Source organism: Macaca mulatta, chromosome 9, assembly GCF_049350105.2.
Source record: "Macaca mulatta isolate MMU2019108-1 chromosome 9, T2T-MMU8v2.0, whole genome shotgun sequence".
Taxonomy (NCBI): Eukaryota; Metazoa; Chordata; class Mammalia; order Primates; family Cercopithecidae; genus Macaca; species Macaca mulatta.
The window spans coordinates 136,858,682-136,885,378 of NC_133414.1; the positions used below are offsets into that span (position 1 = coordinate 136,858,682).

The window sequence follows — 26,697 nt, forward strand, 5'->3', positions numbered from 1 at the left end:
CAACAGTGTGAAACTTTGTCTAAAAAAAAAAATTTCAAGAAAGAGCTTTAGTAACCTTATTACAGAGCAATAAAACCACCTGATGCCACAGCCAATTAGTGCTGGGCAAGTGGTTGTTTTGATCTTTTCTAGGTTCTAGATGCTAGAGAAAGCAAGCTTGATTGGGGCTGAGTGAGCCTTTAAGAGTTTTAGGGCCGGGCGCGGTGGCTCAAGCCTGTAATCCCAGCACTTTGGGAGGCCAAGACGGGCGAATCACGAGGTCAGGAGATCGAGACCATCCTGGCTAATACGGTGAAACCCCGTCTCTACTAAAAATACAAAAAACTAGCCGGGCGAGGTGGTGGGCGCCTGTGGTCCCAGCTACTCGGGAGGCTGAGGCAGGAGAATGGCGGGAACCCGGGAGACGGAGCTTGCAGTGAGCTGAGGTCCGGACACTGCACTCCAGCCCGGCGACAGAGCGAGACTCCGTCTCAAAAAAAAAAAAAAGTTTTAGGTCAGCCAGGCGCAGTGGCTCATGCCTGTAATCCCAGCACTTTGGGAGGCTGAGGCGGGCAGATCACGAGGTCAGGAGATCGAGACCATCCTGGCTAACATAGTGAAACCCCGTCTCTACTAAAAATACAAAAAAAATTAGCTGGGCATGGTGGCTCGCGCCTGTAGTCCCAGCTACTCGGGAGGCTGAGGCAGGAGAATGGCATGAACCTGGGAGGTGGAGCTTGCAGTGAGTCGAGATCGCACCACTGCACTCCAGCCTGGGCGACAGAGTGAGACTCTGTCTCAAAATAAATAAATAAATATAAATAAATAAAAAATAATAATTTTTGTGAGTACGTAGGTGTATATATTTATGGGGTACATGAGATGTTTTGATACAGGCATGCAATATGAAATAAGCACATTGGAGAAAGGGGTATCCATCCCCTCAGGCATTTATTCTTTCAGTTACAAACAATACAATTACATTCTTTAAGTTATTGTAAACAATTAAGTTATTATTGACTATAGGCACCCTATTGTGCTATCGAATAGTAGGTCTTATTCTTTTTTTTTTTTTAACCCATTAACCATCCCCACTCCCCACCAACTTCCCACTATCCTTCCCAGCCTCTGGTAACCATCCTTCTACTTTGTATGTCCATGAGTTCAATGGATTTGATTTTTAGATCCCACAAGTAAATGAGGACATGTGATGTTTGTCTCTGTGCCTGGCTTATTTCACTTAAGGTAATGATCTGCAGTTCTATCCATGTTGTTGCAAATGATCACGTTTCTGTTGTCTTGGCAGACAGACAACTTTGGCCCTCATTCTTTTTTGTGTATTCCCTTGTGTCTATGTGCTACATTTGCTTTATTCATTCATCTGTTTTTGGACACTCAGGTTGCTTCCAAACCTTAGCTATTGTAAACACTGCTGCAACAAACATGGGTGTGCAGTTATCTCTTTGATACACTGATTTCCTTTCTTTGGGGTACATACCCAGGAATGGGATTACTGGATCATATGGTAGTTCAATTTTTAGTCTTTTGAGGAAACTCCAAACTGTTCTCCAATATGATTTGAATAATTTCCATTCCTACCAACAGTATACAAGGGTTCCCTTTTTTCCATGTCCTCGCCAGCATTTATTATTGCCTGTCTCTTGGATAGAAGCCATTTTTTTTTTTTTTTTTTTTTTGAGACAGAGTCTCACTCTGTCACCCAGGCTGGAGTGCAGTGGCACGATCTCCGCTCACTGCAAGCTCTGCCTCCGGGTTCACGCCATTCTCGTGCCTCAGCCTCCCGAGTAGCTGGGACTACGGGCGCCTGCCACCACGCCCGGCTATTTTTGTATTTTTAGTAGAGACGGGGTTTCACCGTGTTAGCCAGGATGGTCTCGATCTCCTGACCTCGTAATCTGCCCACCTCGGCCTCCCAAAGTGCTGGGATTACAGGCGTGAGCCACTGCGCCCAGCCGATAGAAGCCATTTTAACTGGAGTGAGATGATATCTCATTATAGTTTTGATTTGCATTCCTCTTATGATCGGTGATGTTGAGTACCTTTTCATATGCCTGTGTTAGTGACTTCTGATTCCAACCTCTTGCTCTCCCTCCAGATTTGTATTTTCTCTTATTTTATTGTATTGCAGCTGCCTGGATGTCCCTTGCTGCATTAAACTCAATGTGTTCAAAATTGAACTCACTTGCATTACCATCCCCACACCGTGCCTCCCCTCCAAACCCTTTCTCCTCTGTGTTTGCAGGTGGTCCCTGACCATCTACACTGTCACCCAAAGCGGAGCATCATCCTCCTCCTTTCCTCCCTGCACAGCTCCTCTTGGTCTCTTCCTGGTCCCTGGGCTCACTTCCTTCTGGCCACTCAGGCCATTGCAGCAGCTTCTGAGTAAACCTTCCGCGAGCCATTTGGCACTTGGCCCTTCCTCAGGCCCCAGCTATGCCTTGTTTCCCATTCCCTCTTGAAAGGCCTCCAAGACTTGCCCAGTTTTCCTCTCCTTCAGTGCCTGACATCACTCACTCTTTTCCTTTGCATTTTCCCAACTGATCATGGACTGTAGAGGCAAACCGACTTGAACTTGAATCACAACTTAGTCCATACAAGGTATGACCTTGAGTGAGTTACTTAATTTAAACATCTTAAGTCGCAGTTTCCTCAAATGGGCATAATCCAAATGAAGCTGGACTTTCTCGTTCCCACTTTCAGGCCCATCATAGCCAAGTGTGGCATTCTCATGCAATGCCAATTTGCATTGTATTGATACATATAAATGGAATCTTACTATTTGCATGTTTGCATTTTACATCTTCATTTAACAATATTCCAGTGATATACTGTACTTGGAAATCTTTTTTTGTCAATGCCTATGGATCTCTTACCTTTTAAACTAATTCATGATAATAGAAATGATGGCTAGCAATCGTACAGCTGTCACTGTGTGCCAAGAACTGTGTTCAGTGCATCCAATGTATTATTTCAGTTACTCCTAAAGATAGCCACATTCCCAGCACTTTGGGAGGCCAAGGCAGGCAGATCACGAGGTCAGGAGTTCGAGACCGGCCTGGCCAACACAGTGAAACCCCATCTCTACTAAAAATACAACAAATTAGCCAGGCGTGATGGTGGGTGCCTGAAATCCCAGTTACTTGTGAGGCTAAGGCAAGAGAATCGCTTGAACTCAGGAGGTGGAGGTTGCAGTAAGCCGAGATCACACCAGTGCAGTCCAACCTGGGTGACAGAGCGAGACTCCATTAAAAAAAAAAAATAGCCACATGAGGTAGATACTAGTATTAGCCTCATTTTACAGATGAGCTAACTAGGGCACATAGAAGTAAGTTCTGGAGCTGAGATTGGGACCCAAGCAATCTTTCATAAAGTTTTCAAGCATAACCACTACATGAGTGTGCTCTATCACTATGGGTGTTTTGCTGAAGATTTTCTTTTGTTTGTTTGTTTGAGACAGGGTCTCACTCTATCCCCCAGGCTGGAGTACAGTGGCATGATCTACATGATCTACTTTTTTTTTTTTTTTTTTGAAACAGGGTCTCACTCTGTCACCCAGGCTGGAGTGCAGTGGCATGATCTCGGCTCACTGCAACCTCTGCCTCCTGGGTTCAAGCAATTCTCCCACCTTAGCCTCCCGACAAGCTGGGATTTCAGCCACATGCCACCACATCTGGCTCATTTTTTTGTCTTTTTAGTAGAGATAGGATTTCACCATGCTGGCAGGCTGGTCTTGAACTCCTGACCTCAAATGATCTGCCCGCCTCTGCCTCCCAAAGTGCTGGGATTACAGGCATGAGCCACTGTACCCGGCCCAGTGGCATGATCACTTAACTCACTGCAGCCTCGATTTCCTGGGCTCAAGTGATCCTCCCAACTCAGCCTCCCAAGTAGCTGGGATTACAGGTGCCTACCACCATGCCCAGCTAATTTTTAAATTTTTTTGTAGAGACAGGGTCTCACTATGTTGCCCAGGCTGGTCTCGAACTCCTGGGCTCAAGCAATCCACCTGCCTCGACCTCCCAAATTGCTGGGATTACAGGTGTGAGCCACCAAGCCTGGTCAGAGCCTAAAAATTCTTTATCCTCATCTCTCTGTCACCAAAGTCCAGAACCTCACTGTAGCCACTCATCTCCTCTTCTCATCCTCTTTCTCCTTCACCCCCTAAATTTTCCCAGTTCATCTGCCTCTCTTTCCTCTCTCATTTCCTACATCCCAAATTGTTTCTTCAGTGAGCAAACCTAGGCACCTCCTTATTAGCAAGCCTACACCTTTTATCAGCTACTTTTGTCTCCATCCCCCTCCAGCACCCTGCTGATCAAACACAACTATCTCCCCTAAAACCCTCTCACTTTTTCATGCAGCATTCATTCTACAGTCCTGTATTGGGCAACATTTACATGCCAGCCATTATTCCAGATGATGGACATGCAACAGTAAATAAGCAGGAATCCCTGTCTTTGCTAGATGTGGTGTCTCACGTTTATAATCCCAACTACTGAGGAGGCTGAGGCAAGACGATCACTGGAGTCTAGGAGTTTGAGGTGCAGTGAGCTATTAAGTGACAGAGCGAGACCCTATATCTAAAAATAAAAATAAAAATAAAAGAATCCCTGTCTTCATGAAGTTCAGAACGTGCTCCGAGAGGGAGAAAGACAATGGACAGGAAAGATGAATAACACAGAGATGCTGCTAGATGATAAGGGGTAAAGGGAAAAGTAAACAGGGAAGTACTACTGAGAACATAGGGTGAAGGTTGCAATCCTTGATAGTGTACCAGGGAAGGACTGTCTGAGGGGGTGGCAGCACTAAGTGAAAACCTAAAAGAGGTTGTCATAGGTTTTGTTCCCAGGGAGCAAAGTGTGACACTGAGATGAACAGGGAGGAAGTTGATTAGGGAGTATTCTGACAGTCATCATCTGTTGGAGAAGAAAAAGAAGCAGGATTGGCTGAATGAAGTAGTTGGACCGAGGTACCACTACAACAGAACTTCAGCAAATCCTCCTGGCCCTCCCCTGTATTCATCTCCCTCAACCAGGCATTGAATGCTGGATGCCCACAAAGGGGAGGACTGGCCTTAGGCAATGAAGCTCTCTTCAACTAGGCATACTTACAGGAGACAGCTGACCTGCAGCAATCAATCAATCCTGCAAGGTGGACTGGAGGTCTCAGTGGCACATCAAAGCATCTAGGGCGGAAATAGTAAACCATGCAGCTGCCTGGGAGAAAAGCATCCCAGGCAAAGAAAACAGCAAGCGCAAAGGCCCTAAAGTGGAATGAGCTAGGGATGTCCAGGAAGCAGAAAGAAGACCAATGTAGCTGAAGCTCCGTAAATAAAGGGGGCAGTAGCAAGTAATGAAGTCAGACAAGTAATAGGGGCCAGGTCTTGGCAAGACTTGTGTGTCTGGCCAGGAAGCAACATGGTTTAATTTTTACATTTAAATGTCGACCATTTTGCTATGTTGAGCATAGATTTGGCAAGGAGGAGATTAAAAGCTGCAGCAGAACACCGGGTTTCTCAGCCTTGTCACCACTGATGATAATTATTTGTTGTGGACCTGTCGTTGTGCACTGTAAGATTTTTAGCCACTTCTCTGGCCTCTACCCACCCACCAGATGCCAGTGGCACCTGACTCTGCATTATGATCTCTGATAATGTTTCCAAACATTGCCACATGCCATTTTGGGAGGCAAAACTGCCACCAATTCAGACTCAGTGAGTAAGAGGATACAAAATTCCAAGAGAGAGAGAGATGATGGTGCCTTGAACCACCATTTCACTTCCCTCCCACCCCATGACACTACAGTCTCAACTCTGCAGCCAAAGCAGTCGTATTATCTGTTATCACATTATGTCACTACTATACCAAACTGTTTATTTGCCTGAATTACCTCTGTCCTTTTATCCTTGAGCTTGGTAAATGTTGGCCTTTTTTTCTTTTTCTTTTTTTTTTTTTTTTTGAGACAGAGCCAGAGTGCACTGGCACAATCTCGGCTCACTGCAATCTCTGTCTCCCGGGCTCAAGTTATCCACCTGCCTTGGCCTCCCAAAGTGCTGGGATTACAGGTGTGAGCCACCGCGCTCAGCCTAAATGTTGGCCTTTTTTTTTTTTGAGACAAAGCTTCGCTCTTGTTGCCTAGCCTGGAGTGCAATGGCACGATCTCGGCTCACCGCAACCTCCGCCTCCCGGGTTCAAGCGATTCTCCTCCCTCAGCCTGCCGAGTAGCTGGGATTACAGGCATGTGCCACCACGCCCGGCTAATTTTTGTATTTTCAATAGAGATGGGGGTTTCTCCATGTTGGTCAGGCTGGTCTCGAACTCCTGACCTCAGGTGATCCGCCCACTTCGGCCTCCCAAAGTGCTGGGATTACAGGCGTGAGCCACTGCGCCCGGCTAGAATGTTGACTTTTAATACTAAGAGTTTCACTTGCAAAGGGAAAGAACTGTTTGCGGAATTATCAATCGCTGTCTGAGGTGTGTCGGAAGCGACACCCCTGCGGAGGATACGGTGCCGGGGTCCTTCCGAACAGGCGTTCCTCAGCCTTCAGGACTGGGCGGGCTCAGGGCCCTCGGCCGCTGCCCGCCGCAGACTCCACTTCCCATGATGCTAAGGGGTCGGGCCGGCCGGAAGGCCGTGTGCCCTCCGCGGGGCATGATGGGGGAGCTAGAGATTTCCATCATGGCGGCGTCCATTTCGGGCTACACCTTCAGTGCTGTGTGTTTCCACAGCGCCAACAGCAACGCGGACCACGTAGGTGCCGGGCCCCCTGCCGCAGCCGCTGGGGGCTTTCAGCCTCTGTCTCGGGCCGGCGCTCGCGGCTAAGCCGGAACCTCATGCGGCTCGCCCCCTGGGCACCAGGGCCGGCCAGAGGAGCTGGTGACCCGGGCGGCTCCCGCCCCCGGTGAGCTCTTGCCTCTGGGGGTTCCTTCCCCCCTGGGACGGGCCCGGTAGCTTCGCGCTCTCAGCCGCTCGGCCGTCCCGGCAGAGCCGCCTCCCATGCAGCAAAGCTGTCCCACCTGGCCTCCTGCAGTGTCAGGAGTCGCTCGGTGGAAACCCAGCGCCTGCCCCTCCCTGAAAATCAGGCTTCTAGACTTATGAGGGGCGCACGGGGTCGGGAAGGAATCTAGAGGCCGGGTGTTTAGTCCAGAAGGCGAGGTGCTCATCCCCACCCGCCGGTCTTACAGGTTGTCGTGGGGGTGCTACGAGTGAAACCATGGCTGTCACTATTGATACTTGTTAGACATGGTTGTGTGTTTTCTTCGCCCTGATGCAAAATGGAGAATGTAAACAGGAGCGTTAGGTGCAGGTTCTATTTTGTATTTCCTTGAAGTTGCGTGTTTAGTTCTTTGGCCGGAGTTCTAAGACCACGGGACGAGTCACAGTGAAATAGGGAAGTGACAGGCCCACTAGTGAGTGATCGGAAATGCATAGGCTTTGGAGCCCACAAGAGGATCAGATCCTCTCTGTTTTAGTGCCTTTATTTTACAAATTGTCTTTTAATGTCATTGACCTCTGATTGGAAATGCTTTGTGAAACTAGATCACTTCTCTCTTAAAGGGGGTATATAATTTGGCCACCAAATTGGGGGATTATTTTAAGTTAAAAGTGAATGATTCAAACTCATTAAACCTATATGTGGGGTTTTTGGTTGTCATTACAAAGCAAAATGGTACACTGCAGAAGGAGGAACTGCATTTGGTTTGATGTCAGCAATCTTAGCTTCTATTAATAAAAACTGATTTTACAGAGAGGTGATTCCATTAGTAAATTGAATGCAATTAAATTATTGTACCTTTCATCCCTTCAGTGTTGATGGTAGAACTTAATGATAGGAATAGGAGTATATACATCATGGGTTTTTCCAGAGGCAGCTTTGAACACTATGGCCTACGGTACTACAACCAGCTATTTAATAATGTAATATAGTTCCATATGTAAGGGTTTGTGATACCCCTAGTGTCCATGGACTATTAAAAATGGGTCCTTTATTTCCTGAGTGCCTAGTAATATCACAGTTTATGTATATGGCAAGATTACTGTAAGAACAAGCAGCTACCTGTTGAAAAAAATTAATTCAAGAGATATGCCTTAATATCTACTCTGTGCAAGGCGTGGTACTAGACTTCATAGAAATTTTCACCAATGCCAATAGTTTGCAACTGTGTTTTATATGACCATGCCTGTTTATATTAACTTTCCTACAATTATAGATGTGGAATCCTTGAAAATAATTTCAATTTTAAGGTTGAAGAACCAACAATTTACTTTTGTAGTACATACTTATTTTGTCCAGGCAATAAATTAATTTAAAACCACTCATCTGTAGACCTGGGGCTAGCATACTTTTCTGTACAGGGCCAGATAGTAAACTTTGTAGGCTTTGTAAGCCATATGGTCTCTGTAGCAACTATTCAACTCTGCTATTGGGAGAAAGCAGCTATAGACAGTAAAACATTCAAGTGACTGTTATTAGCTGGGCGTGGTGGCTCATGCCTGTAATCCCAGCAGTTTGGGAGGCCGAGGCGGGCAGATCACCTTAGGTCGAGAGTTTGAGACTAGCCTGACCAACATGGAGAAACCCCGTCTCCACTGAAAATACAAAAGTAGCCAGGCGTGGTGGCACATTCCTGTAATCCCAGCTACTAGGGAGGCTGAGGCAGGAAAATCCCTTGAACCTGGGAGGCAGAGGTTGTGGTGAGTCGAGATAATGCCATTGCACTCCAGCCTGGGCAACAAGAGCAAAACTCCGTCTCAATAGTAATATTTAAATAAAATAAAAACATAGAAACCATTCTTAGCTTACAGGCCATACATTAATAAGCATTAGGCTGGAATTAGTCCCCATGCCATAGTTTGCCAACTCCTACTATAAAGTAACAGTGGCTCAGATAATCCAGACCAGTAGATGTATAAACATTCCTCTTATCCTTGGCTTTAGAATGTCCTTTTAAAAAAAAATTACAGACAAGTCTTGCTATGTTGCCCAGGCTGATCTCAAACTCCTGGCCTCAATCCATCTTCCCTCTTTGGTCTCTTGAAGTGTTGAGATTACAGGCGTGATCCACCGCATCTGACCTAGAATTTCTTAATGTCACTGTTGAGTTATGTCGTTATTCCACAAACGGAAGACTGTTGTAGGGTTACCAGATGAAATATAGCACACTGAGTTAATCTGAATTTTAGATAAATAGCAATTTATTTATAGTATAAGTATATCCCAAAACTTACAGAAGAAATTATTTGTTATCTGAAATTAAAATTTTATTGTGTGTCTTGTATCTTTTTTGCTAAATCCAGCAACCCAATAGTGTAGAACACTAGGAATCTAGCTAAGTTTTTAAGGTCTAAAGTTCTGTGTGAATATGAAATTATTTTTTTGCTTTGATTTTTTGAAAGTGGGTTTTGGTTTGGTTTTGTCTTTTGCTTGTGCAAGACAAAACTGCTTTTGTCGTGAGAATTCATAACCGAAAGATTTTCATAGGGTCAAACAAGCTTATTTAGGCAGTGTTTCTCAAATTAGTAGTCATGGACACTCCTTTGGGTCTCAGAGTTTTTTTTAAAAGAGTATATATATATATATATATATATATGTGTGTGTATATATATATATATATTTTTTTTTTTTTTGAGACGGAGTCTTACTCTGTCACCCAGGCTTGAGTGCAGTGGCACAATCTCAGCTCACTGCAACCTCTGTCTCCTGGGTTCAAGCAATTCTTCTGCCTCAGCCGCTCTAGTAGCTGGGATTACAGGTGCGTACCACCACACCCAGCTAGTTTTTGTATTTTTAGTAGAGATAAGGTTTCTCCACATTGGCCAGGCTGGTCTCAAACTCCTGACCTCAGGCAGTCCACCCACCTCGGCCTCCCAAAGTGCTGGGATTACAAGTGAGAGCCACCGTGCCCAGCCTACGTATTTCTTAAGTTTGAGAAATGCTCTGTGATGATTTGGTATTTTAGGACACTCCCCCTCCTCAAATCAAATACAAAAATTAGGCTGTAAAGTGTCTGTCTTTCCCCACTCCCATAGATTCTCACTTTAAACTGGAAATGTTTTTAAACTAGGAAACTTCATTAATTGATTTGAAGGATCAACTTAGAATAGAAGGATATATTGTACAAGGGCATTGTTTCAACAAATTTATTCTACGAGTGTTAGTGAGGCACCTAGTAAGTATTAGGCATTGTGCTGGGTGATGAGATAGAGCAGTGAACAAGCACAAAGTCCCTGCTCTCATGGAGTTTACATTCTGGCAAGGGATAATAAATGTATTTATTTATAAATATGTAATATGATGGATAATGAGAAGACTAAGAAGAAAGAGAATGTAAGATAAAAGGGGCAGAGTGCCTGGCAGATGCTATTTCCATTAAGTTGATCAGGCAAGACCTCTCTGATAGGGTGCCATTTGACTAGAGACCTGAATGAAGGAAAGGAGTAAGCCATGTGGTATCTGGGGAGAGAGATTCCAGGACAGCTTCTCAGTTCAACCTTCTGTATAGGAAAGTTACTTTAAGATTTAGAGTATGAGGCCGGGCGCGGTGGCTTAAGCCTGTAATCCCAGCACTTTGGGAGGCCGAGACGGGCGGATCGCGAGGTCAGGAGATAGAGACCATCCTGGCTAACACGGTGAAACCCCGTCTCTACTAAAAAATACAAAAAACTAGCGGGGCGAGGTGGCGGGCGCCTGTAGTCCCAGCTACTCCGGAGGCTGAGGCAGGAGAATCACGTAAACCCGGGAGGCGGAGCTTGCAGTGAGCCGAGATCCGGCCACTGCACTCCAGCCCGGGCTACAGAGCGAGACTTCGTCTCAAAAAAAAAAAAAAAAAAAAAGATTTAGAGTATGTTTCCTCCCAGCTGTGCTTGTGCAGAACATGGCAGCAAGTACACAAAGAGTGGGTAATAAGCCAAGTAATCTAGAATCAACTGTGATGGTTAATACCCTCCAAAAGTGTAAATAAATTAACCTCTGCATTTATTAAAGAAAAAGATTCATGTGAATGATAGGAAATTGTTTTGCTAAAATCCTAATTTTCTGTGCCAGCCCGTATAAAAGCATTTAGTTGTCATTGTGTTAACTTTATCTTTTCATCATCAGCGATGTTTTTCCAACAACGAAATACATTGTATGTGATTTCAAGAAAACAACTATGAAATAGTTCTACTTCCTGAGTTTTTTGGCATTGGTTATGATCCCTAAGATTTAGGTGATGAGGCCGGGCGCGGTGGCTCAAGCCTGTAATCCCAGCACTTTGGGAGGCCGAGATGCACGGATCACGAGGTCAGGAGATCGAGACCATCCTAGCTAACACGGTGAAACCCCGTCTCTACTAAAAAATACAAAAAACTAGCCGGGCGAGGTGGCGGGCACCTGTAGTCCCAGCTACTCGGGAGGCTGAGGCCAGAGAATGGCCTAAACCCGGGAGGTGGAGCTTGCAGTGAGCTGAGATCTGGCCACTGCACTCCAGCCTGGGCGACAGAGCGGGACTCCGTCTCAAAAAAAAAAAAAAAAAAAAAGATTTAGGTGATGAAATTCACTCTTCCAAAAACTGGGGAGAATTGAAGGGATTAAAATAATATTTTATCTTGTTATCCTTTTTTGGAACAATCCAATTAATAGATATACCTCAGATTGCTTTAGACTATTTGTTGGTTTATGGAACAGTGGTTTACATGGGAAGCTTGTTTGGATTATTGTGAAAATTATAAATTTATATGTCCTCAATTCCTCTTAATTTCAGTAAAAGTCATTTTTATTTTTAGTCTGCAACTATTTTCTTTAATTACTTTTAGGAAGGATTTTTACTGGGAGAGGTAAGACAAGAGGAAACGTTTAGCATCAGTGACTCACAAATCAGCAACACAGAATTTCTTCAAGTAATTGGTAAGTAAATTTCTCAATGACTTCAGAAATATCTTTTTTGTATATTTACTTAATGTTTGTTTTGTTGTTTTGCCCTGAACTGATTTTATCCTAAAGAATTCAGAGTATGCTGGGTACAGTGGCTCAAGCCTGTAATCCCAGCACTTTGGAAGGCCTAGGCAGGCGGATCACGAGGTCAGGAGATCGAGACCGTCCTGGCTAACACAGTGAAACCCCGTCTCTACTAAAAATACAAAAAAATTAGCCAGGCATGGTGGCTGGCGCCTGTAGTCCCAGCTACTTGGAAGGCTGAGGCAGGAGAATGGTGTGAACCAGGGAGGCAGAGGTTGCAGTGAGCCGAGATCGTGCCACTGTACTCCAGCCTGGGGGACAGAGCAAGGCTCCATCTCAAAAAAAAAAAAAAAAAAAAAAAAAAAAAATTCAAAGAGTGTGTAGAAAAGAAACTAAAAGGCTGGCCATGGTGGCTCATGCCTGTAATCCCAGCACTTTGGGAGGCTGAGGCGGGTGGATCACCTGAGGTCAGGAGTTTGAGACCAGCCTGGCCAACATGGTGAAACTGTCTCTACTAAAAATACAAAAATGAGCCGGGCTTGGTGGCAGGTGCCTGTAATCCCAGCTACTCCGGAGGCTGAGGCAGGAGAATTGCTTGAACCCAGGAGGTGGAGGTTGCAGTGAGCCAAGATCTTATCTCAAAAATAGAAAGAAAGAAAATAACTAAGATTATTTGCACTAATAAATGATACGAGATGTTTTTATGTCACTATAAAGTCAGAGAAAACAGAATGTCTAACTATAAGTATGGGTCTTCTATAAAGTATTCCTTTCCCACCAATGGGGGTGACTTTCACTGAATTGCTGTGTGACCACTTGATCGATAGTCTTTTCAAAACCACCATGAACCTCAAGTTTGCAAATTAGGCTCTCCCCATTGCCAATATCACCTCATACTATAACAAATGCATCTGTTGTGCTGGTCCTTCCTAAAGGGATCCAGCAAGGATATTTACATTTGTTTACATGGGATATTACTAAACCTATACAGCCTTCTGAGGGATAAGCCAGATACCACTTTGGAGGAGATATCTGGGGAAGATGAAGGAGTCTTTGTAGATATAGATGCACCCACTCTCTGTGGATCAGCCTCCTTTTGGTGAATAGAGGTCATAGTCCTTTCAGGTACACTTCAGGCAGATCACCAAACTGCATATCCTAATACTCTGAACAAAGCAAGGAACTTTTCATTTATTTATGCGGCAAACATTTATTGAAGAACTTTCATATGTGAGGTGTGTGCTGGGCAGTAAAGGAAATACCCAGAATCATCCCTGCCTTCTAGAGCTGCGGGGAGGATTAGACAGGCAGGAAGAAATACCAGACAGTATGAGAAGAATGCTGTAAAAAAGTAATAAAGAAAATCCCCGAAGTGCCCAAAGTTGAGAGGAAAACTGCTAGTGGGGAAATCAGTGAAGATGTGTGTCAGGAGGTAAACTAAATGGGCAGTACATTCAGGGGAGCACAGAACAAGGTCTGCATAAAACACACAGGGAATCTGGCCTGTTCATATGACTAAAATACAGAATATGTGGAGATGAGTGGTTTATGGTTTGAAACACTGTTGCCTAGCCGGGTACAGTGGCTCACGCCTGTAATCCCAGCACTTTGGGAGGCCGAGGCGGGCGGATCGCCCAAGGCTGGGAGTTCAATACCAACCTGACCAACATGGATAAACCCCGTCTCTACTAAAAATACAAAAATTAGCCGGATGTGGTGGCACATGCCTGTAATCCCTGCTACTCGGGAGGCTGAGGGAGGAGAATCGCTTGAACCTGGGAGGCGGAGGTTGCAATGAGCTGAGATCGTGCCATTCTACTCCAGCCCGGGCAACAAGAGCAAAACTCTGTCTCAAAAGAAAAGAAAAGAAAAGAAAAAGAAGGAAATACTGTTGGCAAATGGCAAGTTTGGTCATGTTGGAGCAAATAATTAATTTTAAGCCTGTTCTGATAGGCTTCTAGTATGTGGGGTAGGGGACAAGGGTGTTTTATTTATTTATTTATGTTTGAGACAGAGTCTGGCTCTGTCACCCAGGCTGGAGTGCAGTGGTGTGATCTCGGCTCACTGCAACCTCCACCTCCCGGGTTCAAGCAATTCTCCTGCCTCAGTCTCCCGAGTAGCCAGGATTACAGGTGCATGCCATCACGCCTGGCTAATTTTTGTATTTTTAGTAGAGACGGGGTTTCTCCGTGTTGGTCAGGCTGGTCTCGAACCTCTGACCTCAGGTGATCCACCTGCCTCGGCCTCCCAAAGTGCTGGGATTACAGGTGTGAGCCACCACGTCTGGCCCCAAGGGTGTGTATTGAAGTTAGGTCAGGATTAGGGGGAATCAAGAGACTGAACTACCTACTAATGCAGGCTTGTCCAACCCACGGCCTGTAGGCTGCATGTGGCCCACGACAGCTTTGAATGCAGCCCAACACAAATTTGTAAACTTTCCTCAAACATTATGAGGTTTTTAAAAAAAATTTTTTTTTAAGACCAAGTTTCGCTCTTGTTGCCCAGGCTGGATTGCAATGGCGCGATCTTGGCTCACTGCAACCTCCACCTCCCAGGTTCAAGCGATTCTCCTACCTCAGCCTCCTGAGTTGCTGAGATTACAGGCATGCACCACCACGCCCAGCTAATTTTTTTGTATTTTTAGTAGAGACAGGGTTTCTCCATGTTGGTCAGGCTGGTCTCGAACTCCCAACCTCAGGTGATCTGCCTGCCTTGGCCTCCCAAAGTGCTGGGATTACAGGTGTGAGCCATCATGCCCGGCCATTGTGAGATTTTTTTGCAATTTTTTTTAAAGCTCATCAGCTATTGTTAGTATATTTAATGTGTGACCCAAGACAATTCTTCTTCCAGTGTGGCCCAGGGAAGCCAAAAGACTGGATACCCCTGCCCTAGTGGATCAAAAGTATAAAACTCACTCACCACATCATTGACTTATTTACTAAGTAAAGGCTTGAGGCTGGGTGCAGTGGCTCATACCTGTAACCCCAACACTTTGGGAGGCCGAGGCAGGAGGATGGCTTGAGGCCAGGAGTTCAAGACCAGCCTGGGCAAGGTGGTGAGACCCTGTCTCTACAAGACATTTGTATAATTAGCCAGGCGTAGTGTTGTGCTGCTGTAGTCCCAGCTACTCAGAAGCCTAAGGTGGGAGGTTTGCTTGAGCCCGAAAGTTTGAGGCTGCAGTGAACTGTGATCATACCAATTCACTCCAGCCTGAGCAACAGAGCAAGATCTCATCTCAAAAAAAAAAAGACTTGTGATGTGTAAGACAGTAGAGCTAGTCTTTCATCACGGGTGTTTCTGTTTTGTTTTGTTGAGACAGAGTCTCGCTCTGTCACCAGGCTGGAGAGCAGTGGCACAATCTCGGCTCACTGCAACCTCCACCTCCTGGGTTCAAGCGATTCTCCTGCTTCAGCCTCCCTAGTAGCTGGAACTACAGGTGCGCACCACCACTCCCAGCTAATTTTTGTATTTTTAGTAGAGATGGGGTTTCACCATGTTGGCCAGGATGGTCTCGCTCTCTTGACCTTGTGATCTGTCCGCCTTGGCCTCCCAAAGTGCTGGGATTACAGGTGTGAACTACTGCACTGGCCCATCAAGGGTGTTTTTGTTTTTATTTTCATTTTGCTTAATTCTTTAAAACCCTAAAACAGCCGGGCACGGTGGCTCAGAGATTGTGCCACTACACTCTAACCTGGGCAACAGAAAAAAAAAATTAAAAAAGAAATGAAGCAAGAGAATTGCTTGAACGTGGGAGGCGGAGGTTGCAGTGAGACGAGATTGTGCCACTGCACTCCAGCCTGGGTGACAAAGTGAGACTCTGTCTCAACAGCAACAAAAAAGAATATCACCTTTTGAACATGAAATGTCTGCATCTTGTTTTGGATATGTATGAATTGAAAAAGCTGTGCTAACTCACTTGAAGCAGAGCTGTCCACCCTTAGTTCTAGGAGTGGCAGGGAGAAGGCAGCAACAGCAGTGTCCCTAGTTAATGAGGTGATGCAGTAACAATTATTGGAAAGAATGAAGGAGGAAGGAGAAGAAATGTTCAACTCACCCAACAGAAAGAAAAGCAAGAACAACAGTACCACACAGCAGGGATTTGTAAAGAAATGTGTGCTGGGAGGCGACGTGTACATGAACAGGTGTCTACTGTGTTGTTGAGGCACAGAAACTCTGGAAATTCCAGGTGAGGCTGCCCAGCCCTTGCCTGCTTCCAGAGGTTTGCCTGTCTATTAAGGTGTCCTCCAACTTCATTTCGATCTGCAGTTTTTCATGTTTGAGATAATCACCCTGTTTTCCATGAGTGCTTAGTACTGCAAAACATCTTAGAAAGCTTTAACTTCAAAAAATACCACACAATCTCCATAGAATGTCTTTAGCGTGCTTCTAATCCAGTTTGTAAAGTTGAAAGAAACTGCTTTGGTAACAGTGTGCATTCAGAGTTCAGAACTTACTCCAGGAATTTCATTAAATGACAGTTCTTTAAAGTAGAAGATGATTTTTTTGTATTTTTAGTAGAGACGGGTTTTCACTGTGTTAGCCAGGATGGTCTCGATCTCCTGACCTTGTGATCCGCCACCTCGGCCTCCCAAAGTGCTGGGACTACAGGCTTGAGCCACCGTGCCCGGCCTATGGTTTCCTTTTAATTGAGTTAAGATTACAGCCTAGAACTCTGAGGCTGTGGTTTTTTAAACAGCAGGTAATGAGCTGCTCTCTAGGAGAATGTGATTAATATAACTGAATGGTCAATTAGTTTTACGGTCTTATAAAGAAACCCAGACCCTAAGCCCCCTGATGAGCTCGAAGAAATTGTTCACTCTGCTTAATCACAGCAACTTTTCAGAAGCTGTTACAATCTACCCTGTAGTGATTGTTTCCCTCGGTACTGACCATCTTTGAAAGGATTAATAGACTTCCAGAGTTCCTTCCACTTGAAAACACCTGGCTCAAGTTGTCATGAGTTATTATTGGTTATTAATGGTAGGGCGAGGGTGGTTAAGGCCCTCTGTCCCCAGGCTGTCCTCACAGCTTTTTTTTTTTTTTTTTTTTTTTAGTGAGACAGAAACTCACTCTGTTGCCCAGACTGGAGTGCAGTGGTACGATCTCTGCTCACTGCAGCCTCAGCCTCCTGGGTTCGAGCGATTCTCCTGCCTCAGCCTCCCGAGTAGCTGGGATTACAGGCGCCCACCACCACGCCCTGCTAATTTTTGTATTTTTAGTAGAGACGGGGTTTCACCACTTTGGCCAGACTGGTCTTGAACTCCTGACCTAGTGATCCGTCTGCCTCGGCTTCCCAAAGTGCTGGGATTACAGGTGTGAGCCACCGTACCCAGTCACCTCACAGCTTTTATCCCACTTGATTAAATACTTCCACTCAGTGGTTGCTTTTTCCTGTGATGCTTTTTTAAATAGATAAGATTGAATAAGGCACATAATAGCTGCATATTCCTGAATAATATCTTTCAGACGTGTGCTCATCATACATGGGCAAATAGAAATAGAACTTTCATTCTGTAGTCTCCTTTATTCTGAGAGTGTGTCACTGAGGGTGAGTGTTCAGAGGTCGTGCTGCCTTCACTGGTATACACGTAGCAACTGTTTGGCAGAGGAAAAAGCTGTCTTTGTTGTCAGAGATTTTGGTTTAAAAAAAAAATCCTGAGCTATTTTATAGTTGCCTATGTCTTATATGATTAACTAAGATGTATTTCCTCTTTCTAATTACAGAAATCCATAACCATCAGCCTTGTTCAAAACTTTTTAGGTAAGCCACGTGTAAGCTTTTAGTCCTTATTGAAAGGATTGATTGATGAAAAGCTAGTGAATTTTGGCCTGTAGCTGATTGTGGCTGTAAAGTCACGAGGGTACCCAAATCCATGGATTTATTGAGTGCTGTGTACACGGCATTGTGTTAGGTTAGGAAAAGGGAAGGGGAGAGTGTCAGTTGTGGCCATAGTGATTTAGAATGGAAGTATTTCCTCTCAGCCTATCAAGGGCTCTTCAGTTATAGAGAAAAAAGTTAATCAACATAAAATAATTCAATGGATGTTCTTAAGAGGAATAAAAAATGTTTAGTGTTCAACTTTAAAAATGTAAGAAAGGCCGGGCGCGGTGGCTCATGCCTGTAATCCTAGCACTTTGGGAGGCCGAGGCGGGTGGATCACGAGGTCAGGAGATCGAGACCATCCTGGCTAACATTGTGAAACCCTGTCTCTACTAAAAATACCAAAAATTAGCCAGGCGTGATGGCGGGCGCCTGTAGTCCCAGCTACTCGGGAGGCTGAGGCAGGAGAAAGGCGTGAACCCGGGAGGTGGAGCTTGTAGTGAGCCGAGATCGCGCCACTGCACTTCCAGCCTGGGTGACAGAGCAAGACTCCGTCTCAAAAAAAAAAAAAAAAGTAAGAAAAGGGAATATAAAATGTTCTTTTTGTGTTCATTGAAGTGAATACAGTAGTCCCTGCTTATCCTCGGGCGATATGTGGCAAGACTCCAGAAATCGTGGAGAGTACTGAACCGTATCTATATGTACTATGGTTTTTCCTATATGTACATACCTATCATGAAGTTTCACTTATGAATGAGGCACAGTAAGAGATGATTGAAGTTATGTGAATGTGTCCACTCACTCTCAAACATATTTGAGAGATTGACCAAGGGTAACTGAAACTGGAAAGTGAAACCACAGGTAAGAGGGGGACTACTGTATTCACCAATGCCATATTATGACCAACTAAAGGACAAAATGAAAAAGAAATAAGGGGAGAAACGTTCGGAAAGGAGAAAGCATACAACAGAGAGACATCTGGAGGGAAAGGAGTGAGGAAGAGTAAGTCCAGGGTCTCTTACTCACTGGACTTCCCCCCAAACCACCACCAGGCCTATGCCTTCTTTCTCAGCCCTAAATCCTTCCACCTAATGGCTGGGATCATGATTTCAACTCTGTGTTTCATAAAACTCCCCCAAGACCCAACTTCTTACCCCTTTCCAAAAGCCAGGCCAATACTTTCCTTCTAGCATTGCCCACATGGATACTACCAGCATTCCTGATCAGCACTTCCTTCCGTAACACCAGCCAGCCCTTTCGCTTGCCTCTTCCTGCTGTTCCCTGCAGCTTTCACCCTGACCACCCTCGCACTGTCAGGTGGCCCAAACACCTAGCCCCCTTGCCCACAAACCCCTGGAGACTTGTGTCACATTCACCCTCGCACATCCACCCCCACCTATTGATTGCTTCAGAGAATTGTCACCATGCAAGATGGCTACCTATAAATGAAGCCATCAGTTGCTGAGAACCTCACCTCTCTGAGATTTACACATAACCGAAAGAGGAATGGGGAAGCAAGATGAGCAGTCAGCAGTTCGTTTGAGAAGAATCTCAGAGCAAGTGAAATTGTTTAGACTCTGGTTCACACATTGCCTCTGGTCTACGAAGGTGTCTGATTTGGCTTTGACTGTCCAAAGCTTCACTAGGTGTACCCTGCCTCAGCCTTCTGAGGAATTCATTAAAATACTGTCAGCAAAGCAGTACTAGAACAAGGATTTGAGTTTAAAGAATAGACTCAGTTATTAGAGCCAAAAGAAACCTTAGATAACATCTGTCTATTCCAAACTCCTTATTTTGCAAAAAATGGAATGGAAACCAGGTGAAGTGACTTGCCCCAGATCATACAGTGAGAAACAGAACAGGAGCTGGAGCTTGTGTCACTTGCCTTTCAAGTCAGTGGTTTTGTTTGTTTGTTTGTTTGTTTGTTTTTAACCATATCTTGAATTCCTTTCTGTCTTATAAGGCCCGAGCTTATGGTGGTAGGGAAAGAGGTAGAAGTGTGGCTTTCCCAAGCCCACATCCAGTGATAGAGGAGGCCCATGCATCGTTATACCTGGATGTACACCACGGGATCCTGGTCATGTTGGTCTATTTTGGAGGTGATTGTATTAGGTTTGAAGCTAGCCAGACCTGGCTTCAAATTCCAGCCCTTCTGTCTGCCAGCCCTGTGATTTGGAGGAAGTCACTTGGCCTTGGTGCGTTTATCTATGAAACTGGGAATAAAACTTGTGGAATTGTTGGGTCAAACTAATACCTCCCAGCACTGAGGCAAGAATGGAATGAAACAACCTGAGAAAGTATGCAGCCCAGTGTCGTCTTCCGCATCCCACAAATGTTTATTTCCCTTCTTCATTTCTCAGAAAATGAGCTGCTATGTTATCTTTTTTTCATAAGTAATTGATACCTAGAAGCAAAGAAAAGATGTCATAGCCATTTGAAACCCCATATTTTATAATTACTTGCTATCAGCACCTCCCACATGTGGAATTAATATCTCTTGAATGTACCAATCTCTTGAGTATTCTTCGATGCAAAAGGTACCTCATTTCAGAAAAGCATTTAGACTGATTTCTCTTTATGTGCCTATGTAAGGTGAGAAATTAGGTCTTCATTAGGGTTACCACAGACACGTGTAGCTCAGCACGTCTATGTCACAAAACTATGTGGTTTTAGTAAAAGATTTTTTTCTCTTAAACAGTTTTTATGACTACGCAAGCAAAGTGAATGAGGAGAGTTTGGACAGGATTCTTAAAGATCGGAGAAAGGTATGTTCTGTTTGTTGCCCAGTGTGATTCTGAAATCGTTCCTTATCTCCCAAAGCTAAAACCAGACAGGAATGTAAAATGGAACAATAAGATTTGATGTTAATATGTAAGAGTTTTGTTAACCTACATAGATTTTTTGATATATTAATAGAAAAAAATTTAGATATTTATAGCCTGATACCATTATTATTATACGCCTGTAATCCCAGCTACTCGGGAGGCTGAGGCACAAGAATTGCTTGAACTCGGGCGGCAGAGGTTGCAGTGAGCTGAGATCGCACCACTGCACTCCAGCCTGGGAGACAGAGCGAGACTCCATCTCAATTTAAAAAAAAAAAAGGGTGAACACAGATGTTTCTCCGAAAGGTCATGTGTTTATTATTTCTATCAACATTTGCATATGATGTTCTAGTTATGTATAGACTAGGTAAGCAAGTCTGAATACAACTGAAAATAAACCAAAGTTGTCTTGTTGCAGTAGTGACTAATAACGCCATTTGTAATTTACTGTGTTGTACTATGTATGGGTTTTACTTTTTACCTTGGGATATTAATTCTATAAAAACAGATCCATTACTAACCATTTCTTAAGAAAGAAAGTACCAATAAAAGTTTTCAACTTGTCGCCGGGCACAGTGGCTCACGCCTGTAATCTCAGCACTTTGGGAGGACGAGACAGAAGGATCGTGAGGTCAGGAGATCGAGACCATCCTGGCTAACATGGTGAAATCCCGTCTCTACTAAAAATACAAAAAATTAACCGGGTGTGGTGGCGGGCGCCTGTAATCCCAGCTACTTGGGAGGCTGAGGCAGGAGAATGGTGTGAACCCAGGAGGTGGAGCTTGCAGTGAGCCGAGATGGCGCCAGTGCACTCCAGCCTGGGCGACAGAGTGAGACTCCGTCTCAAAAAAAAAAAAGGTTTTCAACTTGTCAAGCGGGAAACAAAATGACTTTGTTTAACAGTGTTAGGAGTAAGTGCAGTTAGATTAAAACAACAGCCTTTCTAATGTACAGGAGGAGGTAAGGATAAAAGGAAGAATAGGAAGTGTGGAAGGATAGGTCAGAAGAAAGGCAAATGGCTTTATACATGATAGTAAGCTGAAGAGGTGCTCCATTCTGGTAGTCTAACCAAGCTGCCTGCCCAACCAGGAAGGGGTGTTAAAGCAGCCACAGGCATCACATGGTCCAGCACTCTCATATTAGTGATTTGCCTGGGAGCAGACATTCTGGAATCTCTTTTTTTTTTTTTTTTTTTTTTTTTTGAGACGGAGTCTCGCTGTGTCGCCCAGGCTGGAGTGCAGTGGCCGGATCTCAGCTCACTGCAAGCTCTGCCTCCCGGGTTTTTACGCCATTCTCCTGCCTCAGCCTCCCGAGTAGCCGGGACTACAGGCACCCGCCACCTCGCCCGGCTAGTTTTTTGTATTTTTTAGTAGAGACGGGGTTTCACCGTGTTAGCCAGGATGGTCTCGAACTCCTGACCTCGTGATCCGCCCATCTCGGCCTCCCAAAGTGCTGGGATTACAGGCTTGAGCCACCGCGCCCGGCCCTGGAATCTCTTAGCAGCCCATCCCTCACCTCTCAGATGCTACCTTACACCCTCATTTTTCATATTTTAAATTATGAACCTTTATTATACTTTTTTTAAAAACTTTTTATTTATGTTTTTTAGATGGAGTCTCACTCTGTCACCCAGGCTGCAGTGCAGTGGCGCGATCTCGGCTCACTGCAAACTCCACCTCCCAGGTTCAAGCAATTCTGCCTCAGCCTCCTGAGGAGCTGGAACTATAGGGGTGCACCACCACACCCGGCTAATTCTTACATTTTTGGTAGAGACGAGGTTTCACCATATTGCCCAGGCTAGTCTCAAACTCAAGTGATCCACCTGCCTCAGCCTCCCAAATTGTTGGGATTACAGGCATGAGCCACCGCACCCAGCCATGAATCTTAATTTTACTTTCTAAAACTAAAATTTGTTCTATACAGATTCTTTTTGGAGCACAATTTTCTAGAGCATTCACTACATATTAGAAGTACCAGGAAGTATTTTTTTTTAAACAGATTTCAAATTTCTATTTGATTTGATTTGTATTTATTTATTTTGAGATGGGGGTCTCACGCTGTCACCCATGCTGGAGTGCAGTGGCATGATCATGGCTCACTGTAGCCTCGACCTCCCAGGCTCAGGTGATCCTCCCACCTCAGCCCCCCAAGTAGCTGGGACTACAGGCATGCACCATAACACCTGGCTAATTTTTTTTTTTTTAGTAGAAACGGGGTTTTGCCATGTTGCTCAGGCTAGTCTCAAAGCCCTGGGCTCAAGCGATCTATTCATCTTGGCCTCCCCAAGTGCTGGGTTTACAGGTGTGAGCCACTGCACCTGGCAGATTTCAAAATTTTAAGTGAGAAAGATGAGTAACGACCTTGAACAGGAAATTCACAAAAGAAGAAATTGACTGGGCATGGTGCTCATGCCTGTAATCCCAGCATTTGGGGAGGCTGAGGCTGGTGGGTCATGAGGTCAGGAGATCAAGACCATCCTGGCTAACATGGTGAAACGCCATCTTTACGAAAAATACAAAAAATTAGCCAGGCGTGGTGGCATACGTCTGTTGTCCCAGGTACTTGGGAGGCTGAGGCATGAGAATTGCTTGAACCTAGGAGGTGGAGGTTGCTGTGAGCCAAGATCATGCCACTGCTCTCCAGCCTGGGCAACAGAGCAAGACTCCATCTCAAAAACCAAAAAAAAAAAAAAAGGCAGCTAGGAAAAATAATGAAATAAAATAGTTCAAATTGGCATAACTGAAAAGCACTGTTATTCATCCAATAGCCACTTGAAAGATTCTATTAGTCAATGAGTATTTCATGAAAACAGCCAGTGTGCTGAGCACCGTTCAGGTCTTTGCAGGAAGGCAGGGGAAGTGTGGGGCATGCCTGAGGTCTACTGAGTAGGTAATTCCAACATTCCAAATAGGAGTTGGGCACAGAGTATTGAATCTTAGAATGAAATGTGCCGTGTTCACATACATCAGTAGCTCTATCTAATTGTATCCACATTTTCTTGAAATGAAAACTACTTTTACCTTTTTTATGGCCACCATCATGTCTAATGTAGAATGTGAAAGTTAGTGTTGCCCAGTGGAAAGAGGCAGGCACCTTGATTCCACATCTTGGCTGTCACTCATGAGCTCTGTAACTTTGGACAAAACATCTCTTCTATAAGATTATATACTGGCCGGGCGCGGTGGCTCAAGCCTGTAATCCCAGCACTTTGGGAGGCCGAGACGGGCAGATCACGAGGTCAGGAGATCGAGACCATCCTGGCTGACACGGTGAAACCCCGTCTCTACTAAAAAATACAAAAAAACTAGCCGGGTGTGGTGGCGGGCGCCTGTAGTCCCAGCTACTCGGGAGGCTGAGGCAGGAGAATGGCGTGAACCCGGGAGGCGGAGCTTGCAGTGAGCCAAGATCACGCCACTGCACTCCAGCCTGGGCGGCAGAGCGAGACTCCGTCTCAAAAAAAAAAAAAAAAAAGATTATATACTGAGGCCAGGCACAGTGGCTCATGCCTGTTATCCCAGCACTGTAGGAGGCTGAGGCGGATGGACCACTTGAGGTCAGGAGTTCAAGACCCACCTGGCCAACATGGCAAAACCTCATCTCTACTAAAAATAAAAAAATTAGCTGGGCATGGTGGCGCATGCCTGTGATACCAGCTGCTCGGGAGGCTGAAGCAGGAGTATCACTTGAACCCAGGAGGTGGAGGTTGCCGTGAGCTGAGATCGTGCCACTGCCCTCCAGCCTGGGCAACAGAGCAAGACTCTGTCTCAAAAAAAAAAAAAAAAAGATTATACCCTGAAAGAAAAGCTTGGGTTTTCTTTTTATTTAAGGAATATCAGAATTAATTGCTTTAATCTATGGGAAGATTTGTTTTAGGTTCAGTAGTACTCCTTCAGTCAGGAACTATTGCTTATTTCTTTGTTCTCTGTAGTTCTTTGCATGTGATATGAACTCAATGGAGAAAACATTATTCACTTAGAGTGGTATAATTAGTGAAAATATTTGTGACATAGCTAGCCTCAGCAAAAGTTGGCTTACTTTCTACATGAAAGTGTCAAAACAATCTCAATTTACTGTTAATTTTAATTTTAATATGACACTAATAGATTTAAACTACCTTTACTTCTTAAAACAAGATTTTAGCCCAGAGTTGGTTTCAAAGAAGGAAGCTGTATGAAGATTGATCTTCTAATAAATAATTAAATGTTTTGACAACAGATGTTTTTAAATTTCAATGTGCAAAAGAAAAATTCAGAAACTTACTTAAATTCAGATTCCTGGCTCTGTCTTGGGAGGTTCTGATTCTGCAGATTTGGGTGGGGCCCAGGAATCTGCACTTCAGCAGTCTTTCGGATATCCCTAAAGTCATCTGTCTTCCTGATGACCAACAAATCTCATTATGAGAAGTATTCTTCTAGAGAGCATAACAGTTTCATCAGCTAGTTTAGTTACACTGTAGTTAGAGCTGACAAAGCCACACTTTTAAAATAGTTTTATTGAGGTAAAATTGACATATCATACATATTTCAAATGTATACTCTTAGAAGTTTGATGTATGTGTAAACTTGTGAAGCCATCACCATACTAAGATAACGAGCATCTCTATCACCTACAAAAGCTTCCTTATGCCTTTCCAGTCCTGCCTTCTCCCCTGATTCCTGTTAACCACTGATCTGCTTTATGTCACTGTAGATTAGTTTTCATTTTCTAGCATTTTGTATAAATAGAACCCTATAACCTATACTTGTTTTAGTGAGGAGGTGTCTAGCTTCTTTCACTCAGCATAGTTATTTTGGGACTCATTCGTGTTCTTTTTCTTACTAAGCAGGATCCAGTGTATGCCGGAACCAGTCTGTTTATCCATGCTCCTGCTGATGGACACTTGGGTTGTTTCAGTGTGGGGCTTTTGCACATAAAGCTTCTGTGAACATTTGTGCACTTGTGTTTGTATGGATACATTCAGAATTAAATTTGTAAGATTTCATGCAACTCTTCACACTTTTCTTTCAGAAAGTCATTGGGTGGTACAGATTCCGGCGCAACACACAGCAGCAGATGTCCTACAGAGAGCAGGTTCTTCACAAGCAGCTCACCCGCATCCTCGGTGTGCCCGACCTCGTCTTTCTCCTCTTCAGCTTCATCTCCACTGCCAACAATTCCACTCACGCTTTAGAATACGTACTCTTTAGACCAAATAGAAGGTAAAGCTTTCTTTTCCATCTGTCTCACATATAAGAAGGATGTTGGGACCAGGCGTAGTGGCTCACGCCTGTAATCCCAGCACTTTGGGAGGCCGAGGTGGGCAGATCATGAGGTCAAGAGATCGAGACCATCCTGGCCAACATGGTGAAACCCCGTCTCTGCGAAAAATTCAAAAATTAGGCCGGGTGCAGTGGCTCACGCCTGTAATCCCAGCTCTCAGGGAGGCAGAGGCGGGAGGATAGCTTGAGCCCAGGAGTTCGAGACCTGCCTGGGTAATATAACGAGACCCCGTTCTCCACAAAAAGGAAAAAAAAAAAAGACAAAAAAAAAAAAATTCAAAAATTAGCTGGGTGTGGTGGCATGTGCCCATATTCCCAGCTACTCAGGAGGCTGAGGCAGAAGAATCGCTTGAACCTGGAGGCGGAGGTTGCAGTGAGCTGAGATTGTGCCTGGCAACAGAGCAAGAATCCATCTCAAAAAAAAAAAAAGGACGGACGTTGGTACAAGTCATTGAGATTCATGACTTTGAAAATGTGCATTATAGTGCATTTTATGCTTTTTTTTTTTTTTTTTGAGACGGAGTCCAGCTCTGTCACTCAGGCTGGAGTGCAGTGGCACGATCTCAGCTCACTGCAACCTCTGCTTCCCGGGTTCAAGCGATTCTCTTGCCTCAGCCTCTCCAGTAGCTGGGATTACAGGCACACACCACCATGCTGGCTAATTTTTTTGTATTTTTAGTAGAGACAGGGTTTTGACATGTTGGCCAGGCTGGTTTCGAACTCCTGACCTCAGGTGATTCACCTGCCTCAGCCTCCCAAAATTTTATGCATCTTTAAATAAAAATTTGTATTATTCTCTTTAGCTCTTTTTGTGGTTACAGAAGGTATTTTTCTTGTCAGTTATTTACATAAAATTGT

The 26,697-nt window shown here is 44.6% G+C and overlaps 1 protein-coding gene across 1 annotated transcript in view; it reads left to right on the forward strand.

Annotated features, from left to right (window-relative positions):
* The first annotated feature begins 6,667 nt into the window (after positions 1-6,667).
* Positions 6,668-26,697, forward strand: part of ABRAXAS2 (abraxas 2, BRISC complex subunit) — a 30,011-nt gene continuing 9,981 nt past the window's right edge. The window contains exons 1-5 of the mRNA XM_001083977.5: positions 6,668-6,750; positions 11,794-11,884; positions 17,660-17,696; positions 20,455-20,521; positions 25,589-25,779. Of these exons, the coding sequence (XP_001083977.2) occupies positions 6,679-6,750; positions 11,794-11,884; positions 17,660-17,696; positions 20,455-20,521; positions 25,589-25,779 (458 nt within the window). The 5' untranslated portion in view covers positions 6,668-6,678. The remainder of the gene's footprint in view (positions 6,751-11,793; positions 11,885-17,659; positions 17,697-20,454; positions 20,522-25,588; positions 25,780-26,697) is intronic.